This window comes from Ambystoma mexicanum, chromosome 1q, assembly GCF_040938575.1.
Source record: "Ambystoma mexicanum isolate Mex_15411 chromosome 1q, UKY_AmexF1_1, whole genome shotgun sequence".
NCBI lineage: Eukaryota > Metazoa > Chordata > Amphibia > Caudata > Ambystomatidae > Ambystoma > Ambystoma mexicanum.
This window is the reverse complement of record NC_090922.1, coordinates 1340857654-1340873572: the sequence shown is the minus strand read 5'-3', so window position 1 is coordinate 1340873572 and position 15919 is coordinate 1340857654. Positions and strand designations below refer to the sequence as shown.

The 15919-nt window shown below is 46.0% G+C and overlaps 1 protein-coding gene across 1 annotated transcript in view; it reads right to left on the bottom strand.

Moving 5' to 3' along the window:
- The window catches only part of NRDC (nardilysin convertase), a 1236039-nt gene that overhangs the window by 936370 nt on the left and 283750 nt on the right, over positions 1-15919 (bottom strand). The window contains exon 15 of the mRNA XM_069642204.1: positions 12042-12146. Coding sequence (XP_069498305.1) covers positions 12042-12146 — 105 coding nt within the window. The remainder of the gene's footprint in view (positions 1-12041; positions 12147-15919) is intronic.

Below are 15919 nucleotides of genomic sequence, written 5' to 3'. Positions count from 1 at the left end.
CCATACCCTGGGACTGACTACTCTCTCCCAGGGCATGTAAACTCACCATTGACTTTACTAGTCTTAAATTGGGAACAGAACCAGTACAAAACATCATATTGTGGAAGTACTGGTAGGGGTAGTTATATTGCCCCTGGGTCTGTTTTTCGAAGGGGCACTGTACAGTCCCCCCCTCGTCGAGTTTCAGGCTGGTGGCAGTGGTTACCACGCGAAATATTCCACCGGAATATTTCCTATGGGATTTTCCCATTCATTTTAAGCGCACCACTTTTTTGGTGCAATGTTTAAGATACAGCCGGGTTATTTATTTAATATTTATTCCCCGGTTGGGTCTTTTTGCCAGGACTCGGTTTTAAAATGGTGTTTATATTCGCCTCTGTAACTCCAACACAAGTCGAGCCCTTTGTTCCACTTTTTGGCGGGCATCTGCACAGAAGCCTCCAAAAGTGGTGCCACTCTGTCTGGGTCTACAGGATGTGTGGGAGGGGGGTTTAGGCACCCTGGACTGAGTTGCCTCGGCAACTCAAGTCGCACTCTTGTGTGATTGGCCCAGTGGTGAGCCGCCCGGCTCACCACTTAGCATGTTTGAGTGACAGCTAGGACTGATGAATGGGGGTTTTCCGCATAAAAGCAGGGCTTTGGGGACTGGAACTTGAGAAGTCGCCACAGGGCCTAAAGAATCCGAAGAGGGAGAAGCTGAGCCGACCTGCAATGACGACACCACTTCCCGACGACAGAGAATATCTTCATCCTGGAGTGTCTTCTTCCTTTGAACTGGTGGGGTTAACCAGTTCGCCCTCTTTTCGCCTTCCTGGATCGTCTCATGGTCGAATCGCCCGTGCCAAGCAGGCGGCCGGATAGCCACGCTTCACCACTACCGCAAATAAAAGGGTAGTACCTTTAACCGGGAAACTGGCAGTGCAACAACCCCCAGCTTTCCTCCACCTCGAGATCTTCTCTTCCCCTGGACGAAGGATCGACTTGCACCCGCTGCCAGGAACAACTGCCCTCGCTGGAGCTTCCTCACCATTTCAGGTACTGAGTCCCGCCTGGCCTCCCTTGCAACAGACTGTTCAAGGTGTCCCGTAAATCCTTGACTCTCTATCCTTGGGTGACCTGGGACCTGTTAACTAACAGTTTCTGAACTGATCCAACTCTTTTTGAACTATCTGCAAAGACTCTTAGCTTTCCTAATTCTGCCTTTTCCCTTCCCTTTTTAATTAACTTATTGGAGTGCCATCTTAGGTTAAGCGCTCACCTCTGTCTGCAAATAAGTGGTGTTTTAACTAAGACTTGTTTTTTTTTTTAACTAAGACTTGTTTAAGTATTCAGGGATGCATATATATTGATAGTGACTGTTTGAACTTGCTTGCCATATTAGTGTTAGTGTATTTTTATAAGGGTGTTTTTAAATAAATAATTATATACTTTTATACCAAAGCTCTGGTCAGTGTTTGCTTGTTCTACTGTATTTTGGTACCTAATGTGTATACTCCATATACTGCCTAACTCTTCTTGAGAGAAGTCCGACTGCTCAGCCACAGCTACCAGGTAAATCTTGGTGGTGCAGACTGTTACCAATTGGGTTTACTGCCAACACCTGTAGTCCTAAGCCTTTTGCAGTGGTCCCTAAGGGAACTGCACAGGTTTCTGCCTAACACTTTACTTACTGACCTTTGTGCCCTATGCTTTAGTGATTTCCCCATATTGCACTGTTCATTGATCACGTATACTGTATTGTCTTACCTGACCTCGTGCCTCACGGTTCAGTGATTGCCCCATATTGTTTTGTTTAGTGATCATTCCATATTGCATTGTTTCACCCACTGACCTCTGTCTGCCTAATGGTTTAGTGGTTGTTCTATATTGCAATACGTAACTTACTGTGCTTGCTTAGTGCCTCTTAGCCCACTTTAGACTTCTGTATTTCTAAGTTTCTACGACTAGCCCATTATAACTTGCTAGCGCCTTCGAGCTGCACATCTACCCCATTAAGACTATTGTGTTATGTCATTATCATGCGATCCGCTGTGTGATTAATGCTGCAATGCTGAACGTACTGTGATCATTTTTAACCTGCAAATCGCTAATATATCCAGCTAGTTCTGCATTTGTACAGCGTGAGTGTAATGCTATTGTTCCGTCAACCCACTCAGCGCCTAGTATTACTAACTATGTGTCGCTGTAGCCCCGGTACACTTAAAATGGTCTTTAAAAAATTACAGTGTCTTGTCAATCACTGCAGCAAATCACTAACACTATGTGCGTTAAAGCCTACCAGTTGCTAAAACTACTATGTGCCCTACTAGCTATAAGTTTACTGACTAAAATAATAGGCTCCAACTACCTTGATTACCAGTATAGCACCATGGCAAATAAAACCCTCCCGTTACTAGAAATGAAACCTACTACATTCCTGCCACGGCATAAAATTGGCAATCAACTGTCATCGATTAAACCTACCAGATACCTACCTACACTGATCTTAGACACCAATCCTACTCTATCACAATACACCAGTGCATGGGCCTTAATTACCAGCCACCCACTACTCCTAATATTAACGGCCTCTTTAGCAAGACAAATATACCCTGTTCTACTATAGTCAGAAATAATAAACTTTGCGCTAGATTATCCAAACTCCATGAACCACGGATCAACTCTCAAGGTAAAACAGCTCCACTTAATACGGCTAACAATCATAATACCAAAATGAATGACACAACGAACAATAATGCCACAGACACTAATCAAAGCTCCAATAACAAATCAGGTCAGGGCAAATATACCGGTATTCCTAATATGGGGAACAATCATAATACCAAAACTAATGGTAGAAAAAAAAGTAATACCATAGTCACCACTCCAAGCGCTAATAATAAAACAAGTCTGACCAAACTGCCTCCCCAACCATTACCAACTACCTCAACATCAAGGGTGTCCTAATCAGCGCTAGATCATTGGTGGCACATGCTACTCAGATAGCGGACTTGATCACGGCGGATAACCTTGACTTCCTAGCAATTACTGAGTCTTGGCGACATGCACCTGCAGGCCCTGCCCTTATACTTGCAGTACCTGAGAATTACAATATCTTAAGAGCAGACAGAGCAGATTCCAGAGGCGGAGGGATTGCCCTCATTGCCAAGTCCAACTTAACTATGAGAATAGCCTCTTCACCAGCTGTCAACTCCTGTGAATTACTCAGTTAAATGACCTAACACCTAGCAGCCCACTTAATTTACAGACCACCAGGACCAATCGGTTAACTTGAAGCCATTCATAATACCACCTGATAACACTAAAACCTCCTCCCAAATATTATTGCTCAGGGGGATCTTAACTTGGGTTTCAATGACACCAACAACCAGCATGCCTCAGCAATATTTACTGTGCTCACCAAACTGGGATTCAACCAAAGAGTGACCCAGGCTACCCATGACAAAGGTAGAACCTTAGATTCAGTGGCAGACTTCAACTGTGAAGCTTCAATTACCTCTATTACTCCACAAACACGACAGACCACTTCCTTCTTTCCTTCACCCTCTTAGCTAATATTCCTACGACCAAGGTCAATCTAATAGCACCCCCACTCCTTACGAGGAACAAAAGGAATATCACGGTGGACAGGTTTATACCACTCATAACCCCCACCCTTAACGCACTGCCAGACTCTTCTAATCCTGACATCCTAGTAGATGTCTACAACGCTACTATGACTAAAGCATTAGATGCAATCGCCCCTCTCAATATGCGGAAAAGTTAACCTAGAGCTCACTTGAACTCATTGTTCACTCCCCAACTAAAATCCTTGAAGGCGGAAAAAAGAATATTAGAAGTCCTCTGGAGACACTTACCTACTGAGGAAAGTAAAACAAACCTGATCAATAAAGCTGCCACCTATAAAAAAGAAATAATACGTGCCAAACAAGAAACCTATAATGATAGGACCAACAAAGCTATTTCAAGCAATAAGGAACTTTTCACTATTTTAAAAGAAATGGAACCTCCTATACCTCAGACAGATGACTGCCTGAAAGACAAACAGTGGTGCACTAGCATCCACAATGCCCTTGCAAATAATATCTCCCTCCTCCAGAAGATTATAGATAAAAGATCTAACTTACCTTACATAGGCCAGCACGCCACAACCAAAACTCCCTCAAATAAACCTCATCGCTTCAGATTCGCACATGTTTCCATCCATGAGGTAGAACAAATCTGTTACGCTCACCTGGTATCCACGGGGACGCCACCCAGCCCTGGTTGGATGATTTGCACTTTCGAACCCTGTCCCGGTCCCTTGGTAAGGCCTCTGGTTAAAGATGGGTCTGCAATATAGGAGAGCTGGATTCAATACCAGATTGTCTATGTTTTCGCACCTCCCTTGGCTTCAACTTCTTCCACCCCCTTGGGCCCTCTCCTCACCTTAATATTGTAAAAGGTGGATTCTCCGTCCTGCTCCTCGTGCCATGGGCGCGTAGATGTGGGGGGCGAGCAGCGACCAAGTTACTTCACTGGTGCAAGCCCCCCTGTGGGAATCCAGGCCTGCTGCGACTCTGTAGGTTTGCTGCTTTACAGTCTTTATATGCAGTTCTTATGTTCCTCTTAGTTCGAATAATAATGTCTTGCTTCTTTCCTTTTAGATATGGAAAAGTATTTTGGTGTTGTCATGCAGTTTGAAGAGGAGCATGGGCCGGTAGGCGAAAGCGCGGTGTGCGCGATGCTGTCCGGTGAGTAATGCGCGATGCGCGGCGCTGTTTCGCCTATTATATTGCTAACCTGTGACTTTTCTCTCCTTGCAGGTTGCGATGTTCCTCGCCGAGCACTGTAATGTTCCAGCAATGATACTGACCACCCAGGAAGTGGCTTTCTTCATTCGGGAGGAAACATGAGTAAACGCTTACTAATGCAGTCTTTCTTTCTCCTCTTTCCAGGATATGCTATTCCAGGATGCATGTGGTGCCGGATGATGGAGTTCGTACCTTCCAGGTGAGTGGAAATGAAGTTGGTGATGGATTGAAGACAGGATACTGTTCCAGGTAAGTTTCGTAGTGTTCTTTCTCTCCGCAGGTCCTTGGTTTCAGGTAAACTGGCATCAAAGAACTGGACACGGTGAGCGTTATGCTGCCGACAGCAGAATAACGCAAAGCATGTCCTGCTGTTTGGGTGCGGTTTAAATAGTCTCAGGTAAAGTGGTCCAGGTAAAATAGTCCCACGCCTGCCACACCCAAAGTAGTCCAGGTAAAGTAGTCCCAGGCCTGCCACCCCCAAAAGACTAGACCACATAGCTCAGTTCCTTGTAACTGGGCTATGTGTGTGCCTCCATGTTGGCTGAAACCCCCCCCGCCCCAAGTTAAATAGTCCCAAGTAAATAGTCCCATTCTAATGTTGGTCTTCAGGATAGTTATGAGCGGCACCAAAGGCGCCAGGACTGACTCCGAGAGTCTTGTATGAGGTTTAAAGGCCTTTGACCTGGCCCTAACTGGAAGGCTGACTTGCCAGTAAGGGCCAAGGGCAAGGGTCATGACAAAATCATTGCCTCCCTCAAACCTTCAAGGTGTCAAGGAGACCATTGCCTAGCTCAGATTATTAAAGATGCCGCCAGAGACTTGGTGCCTTTTATCTTCAAATTAATTAACGCTTCGTTCTCTTCTGGCACTGTCCCTAGTAACTTAAAGGAGTCATGGATGTTGTCCCTCCTAAAATAAACAATCTTTGGACCCTACCATCGCTACTAACTGCAGGCCGATCACCAATGTACCTACCGTTCCTTCTCGAGATACTAGACAAGGTGGCCTACATTCAGATCCAGGAGTACTTAGAAACTAATCGCCTCCTAGGAGGTCGCCAATCTGGCTTCAGGCCACAACACAGTACTGAAAAGGCACTAATAGACCTAAAAATGCAGATCAAGGAGCTTAAAGCTAAAGGAAAAATTGTCTTGCTACTCCTCCTTGATCTTTCTGCCGCCTTCGATTTGGTGGATCACAAAGTACTTGTACACACCTTGCCTCAGCGGCTCACTTTTCACAGGATGCCATTACCTGGATTAAGTCCTTTTTGAACAACAGGACTACGAGAGTCTTCTCGCCTTTAGCGGCTGCTGACCCTATCTCAATAACCTGTGGTGTGCCACAAGGTTCTTGTGTCTCACCAACCTTGTATAATATATTCACAAAGCCTTTATTCAACGACTTGGACCATATGAGCGTCACCTACACGAACTATGCAGATGACACCCAGATCCTCATTATGCTTACTGAAGAGTACGAGGACCTGGCATTAGTGAATAAAATGTACTTAATCATTCAGGCATGGATGGCCACACGGCCTGTGCTCGAATGACGATGAAACCGTACTCCTGATACTCAGTACCACAGCCAACTTTAACAAACTTAGTACTAAATACACTGCCTTCAATATCAATGGGAACAACATTGAAGTGGCTAAAGAAGTAAAAACCTTAGGTTTTTAACTTGACTCAACCCTTACACTAAGTAAGCAAGTCAATGCCATGGCCTCCTCCACATCAAATACTTGTACATTGATCAGAGCTTGCAAACCCTTTCTTTCCAAAGAAAGTTGCACGATCCTAGCTATAGCACTCATCCTCTCCGAATTGGATTATTGTAATGTACTGTACCTGGGTGCGAGCAAGTACATTGTTAACAAAATCCAAATCCTTCAAAATAATGGGCTCGGAACAGCTCTAGGCATACCAAGGAGTGCACATTTCAGAAATGAGGAGACAGAACAAATGGCTTACCACCAAGGACAAAATCATGCTGAAAACTGTCTCATTAACTCATAAATGGTTGCTAGTGATCGCATCGACAGTCAAAGTCAAACCAGTCAAAGCGTCGACAAACCATAGCATTGACACCAAAGCATCTAAAAAAAAAAATTAAAAAAAAAACTTAAATGCATTTTAGTTTAAAAACACATTTTTACTAAACTAAGCCCTTTAACATTGAAAAAAATCCATTCTATGTTTTTTTTTCGATGCTTTTTTCCCCCAAAGGTATGGTTTGTCGATGCTTTGTTTTAGATGCAATGACTGGATACCCTCATAAATGTCTCAATTAAGTGGCTCCTCGCTATCTGAGAGAATCATCAAAAAATGTACCTCACAACCAGAAGGACAATTAATTAATTCCGTCTGGTCGTTCCTATATTCAAACTAAAAATAAAAATAAGGGGGGGGGGTGGAGAAGAGTAGTTTCCCTGTCATGGCAGTGCAAGTCTGGAATGCCCTCCCTCTCTCCCTGAGAGCTGACCAACCTCTTCACAGCTTTAGGCGAGACACTATTAACTTGCTTGTAGCCAATGACAACTGACAATTGCCCTAGCTGGGTGATTTGCCCCTTTACATAGTAATCACTGTCACCGACAGCTATTGTATGCTCAATGTACTTTCAGTTGCACCTGTTCTGAATGTATATACCCTTTGCTTTATTAAGTTTAATCAATTGCATATATTGTAATTCATTGTAAATTCTGTAACTCTTAGTACATTTTTGTAACTCACCCTAAATATTGTTAACTGTAACTCATGTTGAAAGTATACTTGCAAGTCTATGTAAAAGCGCCCAGATTCCTACGGGTTTGGTTCGCCATATAAATCAATAAAACAAACAAATCCTTCTGCAATCCCCTGCCAGGGTGGGGCCGCGGGAAGTGAGAGCGTGGGATTCTGCCCTCACAGGGAGTTAACAGAGAACAAGGAGCTGAACCCCGCTGGTTCACTGGGATTCAACTGAGGGCGGAACTCATCTTTACTGCCGAAGTCGCTGTGCAGCTTATGAAGATCGCACTTGAGGCAAGTTTAATTGGCTCACACACTTTGGCTGCTGGTTTGTCTAGATGTGAAACAAGGCGTGGAGGAGTACAATAACGCTGCATTTCAGTGTAGATTCTGCTGAATAGTTGCTGTTTACTACGCCCAGGCCCCACTTTCCGAAAATGGCTCTCTCTCTTGCTTTCCCCTTCGGCTGCTAATGTAATTTTTTAGATGTTATCCCCACCCGGTCCGCAAAACCCATAGAATTAGAACCGGCACCTCAAACTAAAAGGAAACTATTGATAGTTAAAAATAATTCCCTATAATTGCTACTGTATTAGCTCCTGAAACTGTCCCCTGCTCCCCAATACGTGCTGCTGAATCAGGTCTACCTCCCCCACAGCCCCAGAGGGAAGCCTTTTCGCTCATAAGTAAATAAATCAGTTTCTGGGCTCATTCAATGTCCATGTTATGCTGAGCCTCTTAGTACAACTGACAAACCAACGGAATCTAGGACCACGGTTCTTGGGCCGATTAACAGTCTCATTCAATCACGACCATGGCTGGAAACACTGCACGGACTATTCCGACTAGAGCTCAGACTTTCGGGCCCTGCATCAACACCGCTGGCATTGGGTCTGGACCAACCTCTGTTTCTTCCCCTACTCAGTGCTGGGTAGAGCACCTCCGTCCATCGGAACACGCAAGAGCAGCTGTAGTAAGCAGGGAGGAGAGCCCCTCGTTATATAAACTGGGTGCCCTGGCTGAGTTATTCCGTTTTACTGAGAATACCCAGCACCTGCAGGTAACAACTTATGAGACAATGCCGTATGGAGATGCTTTTTTGGTCACAAAATAGGGGTAATTTGGCTGGCCGGCCCCAATGGAAGTTGGGAGTACCGAGACATGCATGCATGGAGAGAAGGACTTCCATCACATTCCCAGCCTGAGAACCAGGGGCCAAAAATGTGCTAATGCAAACCAACAAGGCGGGCATAGTGCACACAGGCTGCCAATGTAGTACTGTTCTTGTCGAACTTCGGGTCCTTAAAAATCTGGTCTTGCCACTGGCAGACAATATTGGGAAGGGTTTGATCAATGGGGAATCCAAATTCTATGGCGGTAGCAAGGCTGCCGTCTTTTGAAACCCACGCTAGCGAGATTGAAGCAACCATAGCTCCCATTATTAGTGGGGGTGGGACAGGGTTGAAGGGGCTGTCCACCGGGAGAAATTTGAGCATCAGCCCTATATCTGTACCGGCACCTGAAGCTAAAGGGTTCCCGCCTGTAAGGGTCTTCTCTAACAGTAACCATTGTAGGAGTGGCCGTAATTTCACCTTGTTGCAGAATGCCAGCCTGGATGCTTTTAGGGTGTCCAGGTCCAAATCTGTATGTGATAATGCAGGAAGAAGTACTGAATGCTTTTTCCTGCTTCCACCAACACCAATGTAACAGCTGGTAGGCAACTATCACCCTGAATAGTGGGGATTTGCATAGGGTCCCCAAATTGGTATCCAATGTGTATGAATCCACAGAAGACTTGGTCAACAAATGCATACACTGGATCCGGGCAACGAGGGGATGTCTTTTTGCCACACATGAACAAATCCAGAGTTGCACCAGGGTTTGCCAGCAGGGGAGTAATACCCTTGATTCTATTCAAATTGATTTTAGGGATCAATGCTCTGCTAGAGGTATACCGAGTTTCCTGGCAAAATATCAACCCCTTGGGAGTACTCCAATTGAACCCAATGGCTATGGCTTGGCAAACATCCCAAGGAGGCCAGTGCTTTCAGGATCTAATACTATACCACTTGGTAAAAGGCCCATAGCTGATACTTCTTGGCCGAGACCCTCCCCAAGAATGCCATTGCTTAGAGCAGTTGTCTCAATTCCCGTCTATTTGGTCATTAACCTCCCCTGTTTCTACAGCCTAAATTCGGACCTCTGGTTTTCTATTTATTCAAATTGAGTGCAAGACGTTTACATTTTTGTATTGCTTTATATGTCTTGTGCAAACCGTTTATGCCGAAATAAAGTTTAAACAAACATTATGCATAAAGTAATCTTCGATGGCCTCCCGCTTCTTTGACTCGAATACAGCGTCCCTCCACAAAGTTTCGTTGCACCTCCACATGCCGCCCCGCCTCTCCAAACATCGGAGGGGCACGACCTTGTGACCATATCATGGTCCGACCACCCTATGGGGACTACCCGCTAAACTACACCCGTGCCAGGAGCTCCCGGGGGAAGCACAAATAATCGATTCTGGTGTAGGTGTTGTGAGGCTGCGAGAAGAAAGTGAAGCCCTCCCCCCTGTCGGGTGTTTCTCCCTCCAGACATCCCCCAGACTCGAGGACTGGAACATTTTACTGAGTGTGCACACACCTTGAGGCGGGCGTTCGTGAAAATTCATAAAAAGAAACTCAAAAGTCTTCTGAATGCCCTAGACTGTCCAATCACTATGCCAGAAATAGCGAACACAATATCGTCTATGAAAAAAAGGAAATCGCCTGGTCCAGCTGGTCTCCCAATAGAATTCTACCAAACCTTTACCAATATTCTATCCCCAAATCTACCTAGCTTATATGACCACGTTCGCTCTATAGACCTACCTGCAGGCACGTTTGGGGAAGCAAAGATTATCGTATGACTAAAAAACAATAAGGCCCCTGTAGACCCCAAGAGCTAATCAACGTGGATTGTACAATATTTCCCCAAATCCCTGCTGTTAGATCAGAGCAACTTCTTTTCCTGAAAAAAAAAGACAAAGTGGGTTTTCTTATAGGTAGAAACTCCAACACTAGACAGATCACAGACATTCTCTTGATTACTAATCCTACCATTGAACCCAGCCTTTTAATGGCATTAGACGCATAGAAAGGTTTCAATCGCTTAGAATGGGATTTCATGTTTAAAGCACTTAGTTTGCACAGTTTTAGCAACTCCTTCATTAAACTTATCTCAATCCTGTACCACTCCCATCAAGCCTCCATAACAGTCAACAACAAAAAGTCCCCTTTAGTCCCCCTAAACAGAGGGAAACAGAGGGAATCAGGCAAGGCCGTCTGCTCTCCCCACTTATATACATCCTTGCTCTAGAACCTTTACTAGAACTAATCAAGAATGACAACTATCACCGGTAGTCCATAACACCAATATCGAGCTTGCAGCGTATGGAGATATTATTCTTTTTTCTCTCCAACCCCAATAGCTTATTAAGGGAAACTATGGTTCACATTGCAAGTCTCAAGGTACAAACTTAACAACTGTTTCTTGCATCAAAAGCGGCCTTGATGACCTAGGACTATGCTAAACAAGCCACATTAAATATCTCGGGATAGAGTGTTCTCCTAATATCGGCTCAACAATCACTAGGACCGAAAACTCCATATTAGAAACGTTAAGGAAAAAAACAAACAGAAATTGCTTGCCTCTGCGTCTATCCTGGTTTGGGAGATTGGACACAATAAAATGATGCTCTCACCAGTACTATTATACCCTCTTGAATGATACCAATCCCATTAAGCAATACAGTGGGCAATAAAGTGGGCAGAAAGTGGGCAATCCGGCCCTCTCACGTAGGGACTTGCGGTGCATCTTTGCGCATGACGAGCAGGCCTCCGTGTCGTGACCAACACCTAGGCACCTCAGACAGAAGTCATGGGGGTCGGTTACCAAAATGTTGGCCTCGCAATCACAGTATCGCTTGAAGCCGAGACCACGTGAGAGGACATCACATCAAAGTTTTCGGAGAAAATGTACAGCTAGGTTAAAAAAAAAAGAAAACATGGTGTAAACTCGAGTCGTGTTCGCGATGCTGCATGCAAGCGTGCAGAAAAAAGGAAAAAAAGGAACTGAAGCATGGGACATAGTGACGTGCTATATATACACACGACGCCTGGAGTCCCTTCCAGAGCCGACGATCGAGAGCCAGACAAGATGGATCGATGATAGAGTCGAGTTTCACTACGCCCCCTGTCAAAAAGTTTCCATAACAGCAGAGCCGCATGCATTCCATTGAATAATTCACAAGGAAAAATTATTATAATCATGGTCCAAGATTCGGCAAACAGGTGTGCAGATCCGACCTACCATCATTTGGTACCTGGGAATGGTGGTGCTGCCAACAAAAGGTCATCCCAAAAGTTACGTAACTTTTACAAGAAGACCAGTACACAGCAATGGTTAGTAAAACACAACCATTTTCGCTTGCCCATGCCAAAGAAAACCTTATAATAAATAGGATGTTACTTACTTCAGGTTTGTATTCAAACAAAAGTTGGTCCCCAGTGAGAAAGTCTTCTTTTGGAAAAAGATGCATGTTTTCACAGATGGTTTCCACATTTTCAATTGGATCAGTCTAGGAAAAAATAATTTAATTTCAACAGGTAGTGAGATGTTCATGTTAAAAATAAAGGTACTCAACAAAACAAAGTTAGTATTGCAGGGTGTTATATGAAGTAAGATTAGTTGCATAGGACAATGTAGTGACAATAGTGCAAGCCATACAATGTGTTCAGATTGAGGCTCAAAAATTAAAAGTGATCTTCAGATAAATTACCTGGAAATTCTTAAAAATGTTTTAATGTCATTAGATACCCGGCAGAGCCCATTTTGTGCAAGTCTTTAACTGGGTAGGATGTTTAACAAATTGTTAGAAACTTACCTAGATGACCACTAGAAGCATGGGTTGCTCCCAAGGATCCCAATGCTACTGTGCTGGCTAGGCCCTGTTATTTTATAGATACCTCTTTGCTGGCACAATCTTCTTCGTCTTCCCTCTGGCATAGCGTGCTGGAAACTCCATGCATGCTGTGCAGATGCTATTCTGGAAGCCTTTCTGTCTTCGTAGCATTCGCTAGGCCAAAATGGAAGATCCTCTGCTGCCTAGCTACAGTTTGAGTGGATTGCTGCTGCTCCACCTCATCTCTACTTCACTGGGAGGCATATTTGAACAACACCTTCAGGTAGTTTGTCATGGGACCTTTGCTGCTGTCCTGGTTGTTCTTTTGCGTCAACTCTGACCTACATGTTCAGCATGTTCAGTGCTCTTTCGCTGCAGTTATTGCTGTGGTGCACTTGCACGAACTGGAGATCCCAACCAATGACTTGCCTGACAATACAGACTCCGAAACTCAACTATGCACTCGTAGTTCGCGGCCCATGTCCACTGCAGCCAATGCCTTTGATTACTGTCCCCAGGTCATGCAACACTGATTCGGTCACTTTATTTATTGGATATTTGTTTGGCGCCTATATACAAGTGTTTCAAGGCGCACAAGACAAAACAACGGGTGCAGGGGGGCAGGGGAGAAACAACAATGAATGGTCCGATTAGGCCTTGTGACATTCGGACCATGCAAGTGAAGTGACAATACATGCAGGGGGAGGAGGCAGGACCGGGCGGAAGGGTTGGGAGGGAAAGGGGGGAGGGCAAGTACTGAGGGAAGCCCAGGAGGGCAAGTGCCAGGGGAACCGGGGGTAAGGATCAGCTTGTGTGGTGACAGGGGAACCAGAGTCGGGGACAGGTGCCTGAGGGCAAGTGCTGGATAAGGAGTGCTGGGGGAAGACTGGACGAGGAGGGCCTGGCCACTGTAAGGCACTTAAGTGGCCAAGCACCAGTCGCAGTGGCAGGGGGACGTTAGCAAAGGAGGGGGAGAGGGAAGAAGGAGGAGGAGGAAAGGATGGTCTTGAGAAGTTTCCAGAACTTAAGGAAATCGGGCTCAAGTGTGAGGGGGGTAGGGTGGTTGTTCCAAAGGGAGGCTCCTGCCAAAGTAAGATCTCCCCACGCTCTCTGCTTGGAGAAACGTCTGATGTGTAGAGAGTTGGAGCTAGGGGACCAAAGCACTCTAGCAGGGAGGTATTTATGGAATGAAAGCTGGATATAGAGGGGTCCCAGGCCCCAGAAAGCATTATGGATGACGCAGAGGGTCTTGAATTTGATCCTTGCAGCCACCAGAAGCCAGTGGAGAGATTTTAGGGCTGGAGAGATGCAGTCCCAGGGCTTGAGGCCAAGGATAAATCTTGCAACCCTATTCTGGATTTGTTGAGGGCGCAGGGTGGAAAGAGGCAGATTGAGGAAGAGGCTGTTATAGTAGTCAAGCCTAGACAGAACCAAAGCTCTGTTGAGGAAAGAGAGAATGCCTCTTAAGAGGTGTAGCTGAAAGTAGGACTTCTTGGCAAGGTCCGTGATGTGAGGGGAGAAGGAGAAGGGGAGTCTAAGATGACGCCAAGGTTTATTGCCTCACAAGATGGTGAGGAGAGGGGGCCCAAGGAGGGTGGCCAGGGTTTGGGAGGGAAGCAGGGTGCAGATGTCCCAATGAGAAGGATCTCAGTCTTACTGGCATTAAGGCAGAGATCATTAACAGAACACAATGCCTGGATAGCAGTAGGGCAGTCCGGTATGAGGGAGAAGAGGAGGAAAGGTTAAAGGAGAGCTTTGTTTCATCGGCATAACACTGAAAGTGAGGAGAGAAGGTAGAGATGAAGTGGGCTAGAGGGGCATGGTAGACATTGAAGAGCCACAGCGATTGGATAGAGCCCTGAGGGACGCCACAGGTAGATAGTGAGGTGGCAGAGAGGAAAAGGCACAATTGCACTTGGGAAAGTCAGTTTGAAAGGTAGGCGGTCAGCCAGGCCTGTGCCCGGTCCGTGATGCTTAGAGTACCATGGAGACCATTTATAAAGAAGTCATGATTGAACATGTCAAATGCAGAGGAAAGATCGAGAAGGATCAGAACGGAGGGAGAGTTGGAATCAAGATTTGAGAGCAGGTATTCACGGGCGTTCTGTAGAGCAGTTTCTGTGCCTCTGGATGCTCTGAGGCCAGACTGGTGGTCGTGGACAGCCAGCAGATTTGGTGTGGTGGGTCAGTTGGGGGATCAACTTTCCAGGGGTTTGCCCAGGAAAAGGATGATGGCAATTGTTAGTCGGCAGGAAGGGTCAGCAGACAGCTTTTTTAGGAGAGAGTGCACAAGGGAGTGCTTGAGTGATTGTGGAAATGGTTACAGAAGTCAGCCAAGGCTGGGACGAGAGAGGGGATGTTTTCCTTGATAGTTCTGGAAGAGCAGCGGAGCAGCTGTTTGGAGGAGACTTTCATAGACTGGACTACTCTAGTCTACTGGACCTCGTCCAGTGCAATGGTTGTGAAGGAGGAGAGAATGGGAAGGCTGAGAGGGGGGCCAAGGGAGGCAAGAGCAGCTGGGTTGTTGGAGGGGGAGGAGGGGAGCGGGACAGTAGAGGAGAGTGAGGAAAGGATGTCCTGAGTTTTGGTGGAGAAGTGGGAGGCCAGTGCAGTGCAGAGGGGCCTGGGACGGAAGGGGAGAGATGAGATTGCAGTAGGATTGGCAAGTTCCTTACAGATTTTAAAAAGTTCAACCGTGTTATTGGTGGCACCCGAAATGCAGGCTTGGACATGAGCCATCTTTTTGGAGCGGATGGAGAGACTATATTGCCTTTGGAGCAGGCGGCAGGCCAGTTTGTCAGAGGATGTACCTGAAACCTGCCACTTCTGCTCAGCAACTCTGCACTTTATTTCAGAGCGGCCAAATAGTGTCATACCAAGTGTTGCAAATAATAATAATAATTTAGCATTTATATAACGCTACGGACCCTCAGGTATCGGAGCGCTGCTTATAATTACCCATGGTGTGTGGTGCTCATTTATCGACCTCACAAGGATGAAAGGCTGAGTTTGGCCCCACCGGGATTCGAACCTGCGTTAGCAAGCTCTGCACGGATGTCAAAGCGAGCGCTCTACTTGCTGTGCCACTTGACTGGCTTGAGGCAGGCTTCATGCGGATCCTCATGACTGGGTCAAGGATGTCCAAAATGTTGGATATGGAGAAATGGAGGTTAGCAAGTGCTAATTCGTAATGAGAGTCAATAGCAGGGGGAGGAGGAGGAGGAATGAAGGTGCATCGACAGACACATGCTTCATCGGTCGAATCACAGAGAAGGAGACTGGCAATGCGGGCAGAGGCATTGCCAGGGGGCCAGTGAGCTCCAGATGGGAGGAAGGAGGGAGTGGTCAGACCAGTAGAGAGGTAGTTGGAGGATTGGAGAGTGTGATGTCTGCTGAGAGAGCATCCAAGGTGTGACCAGCAGAGTGGGTCGGAGGGAAGGGAAGAAAGG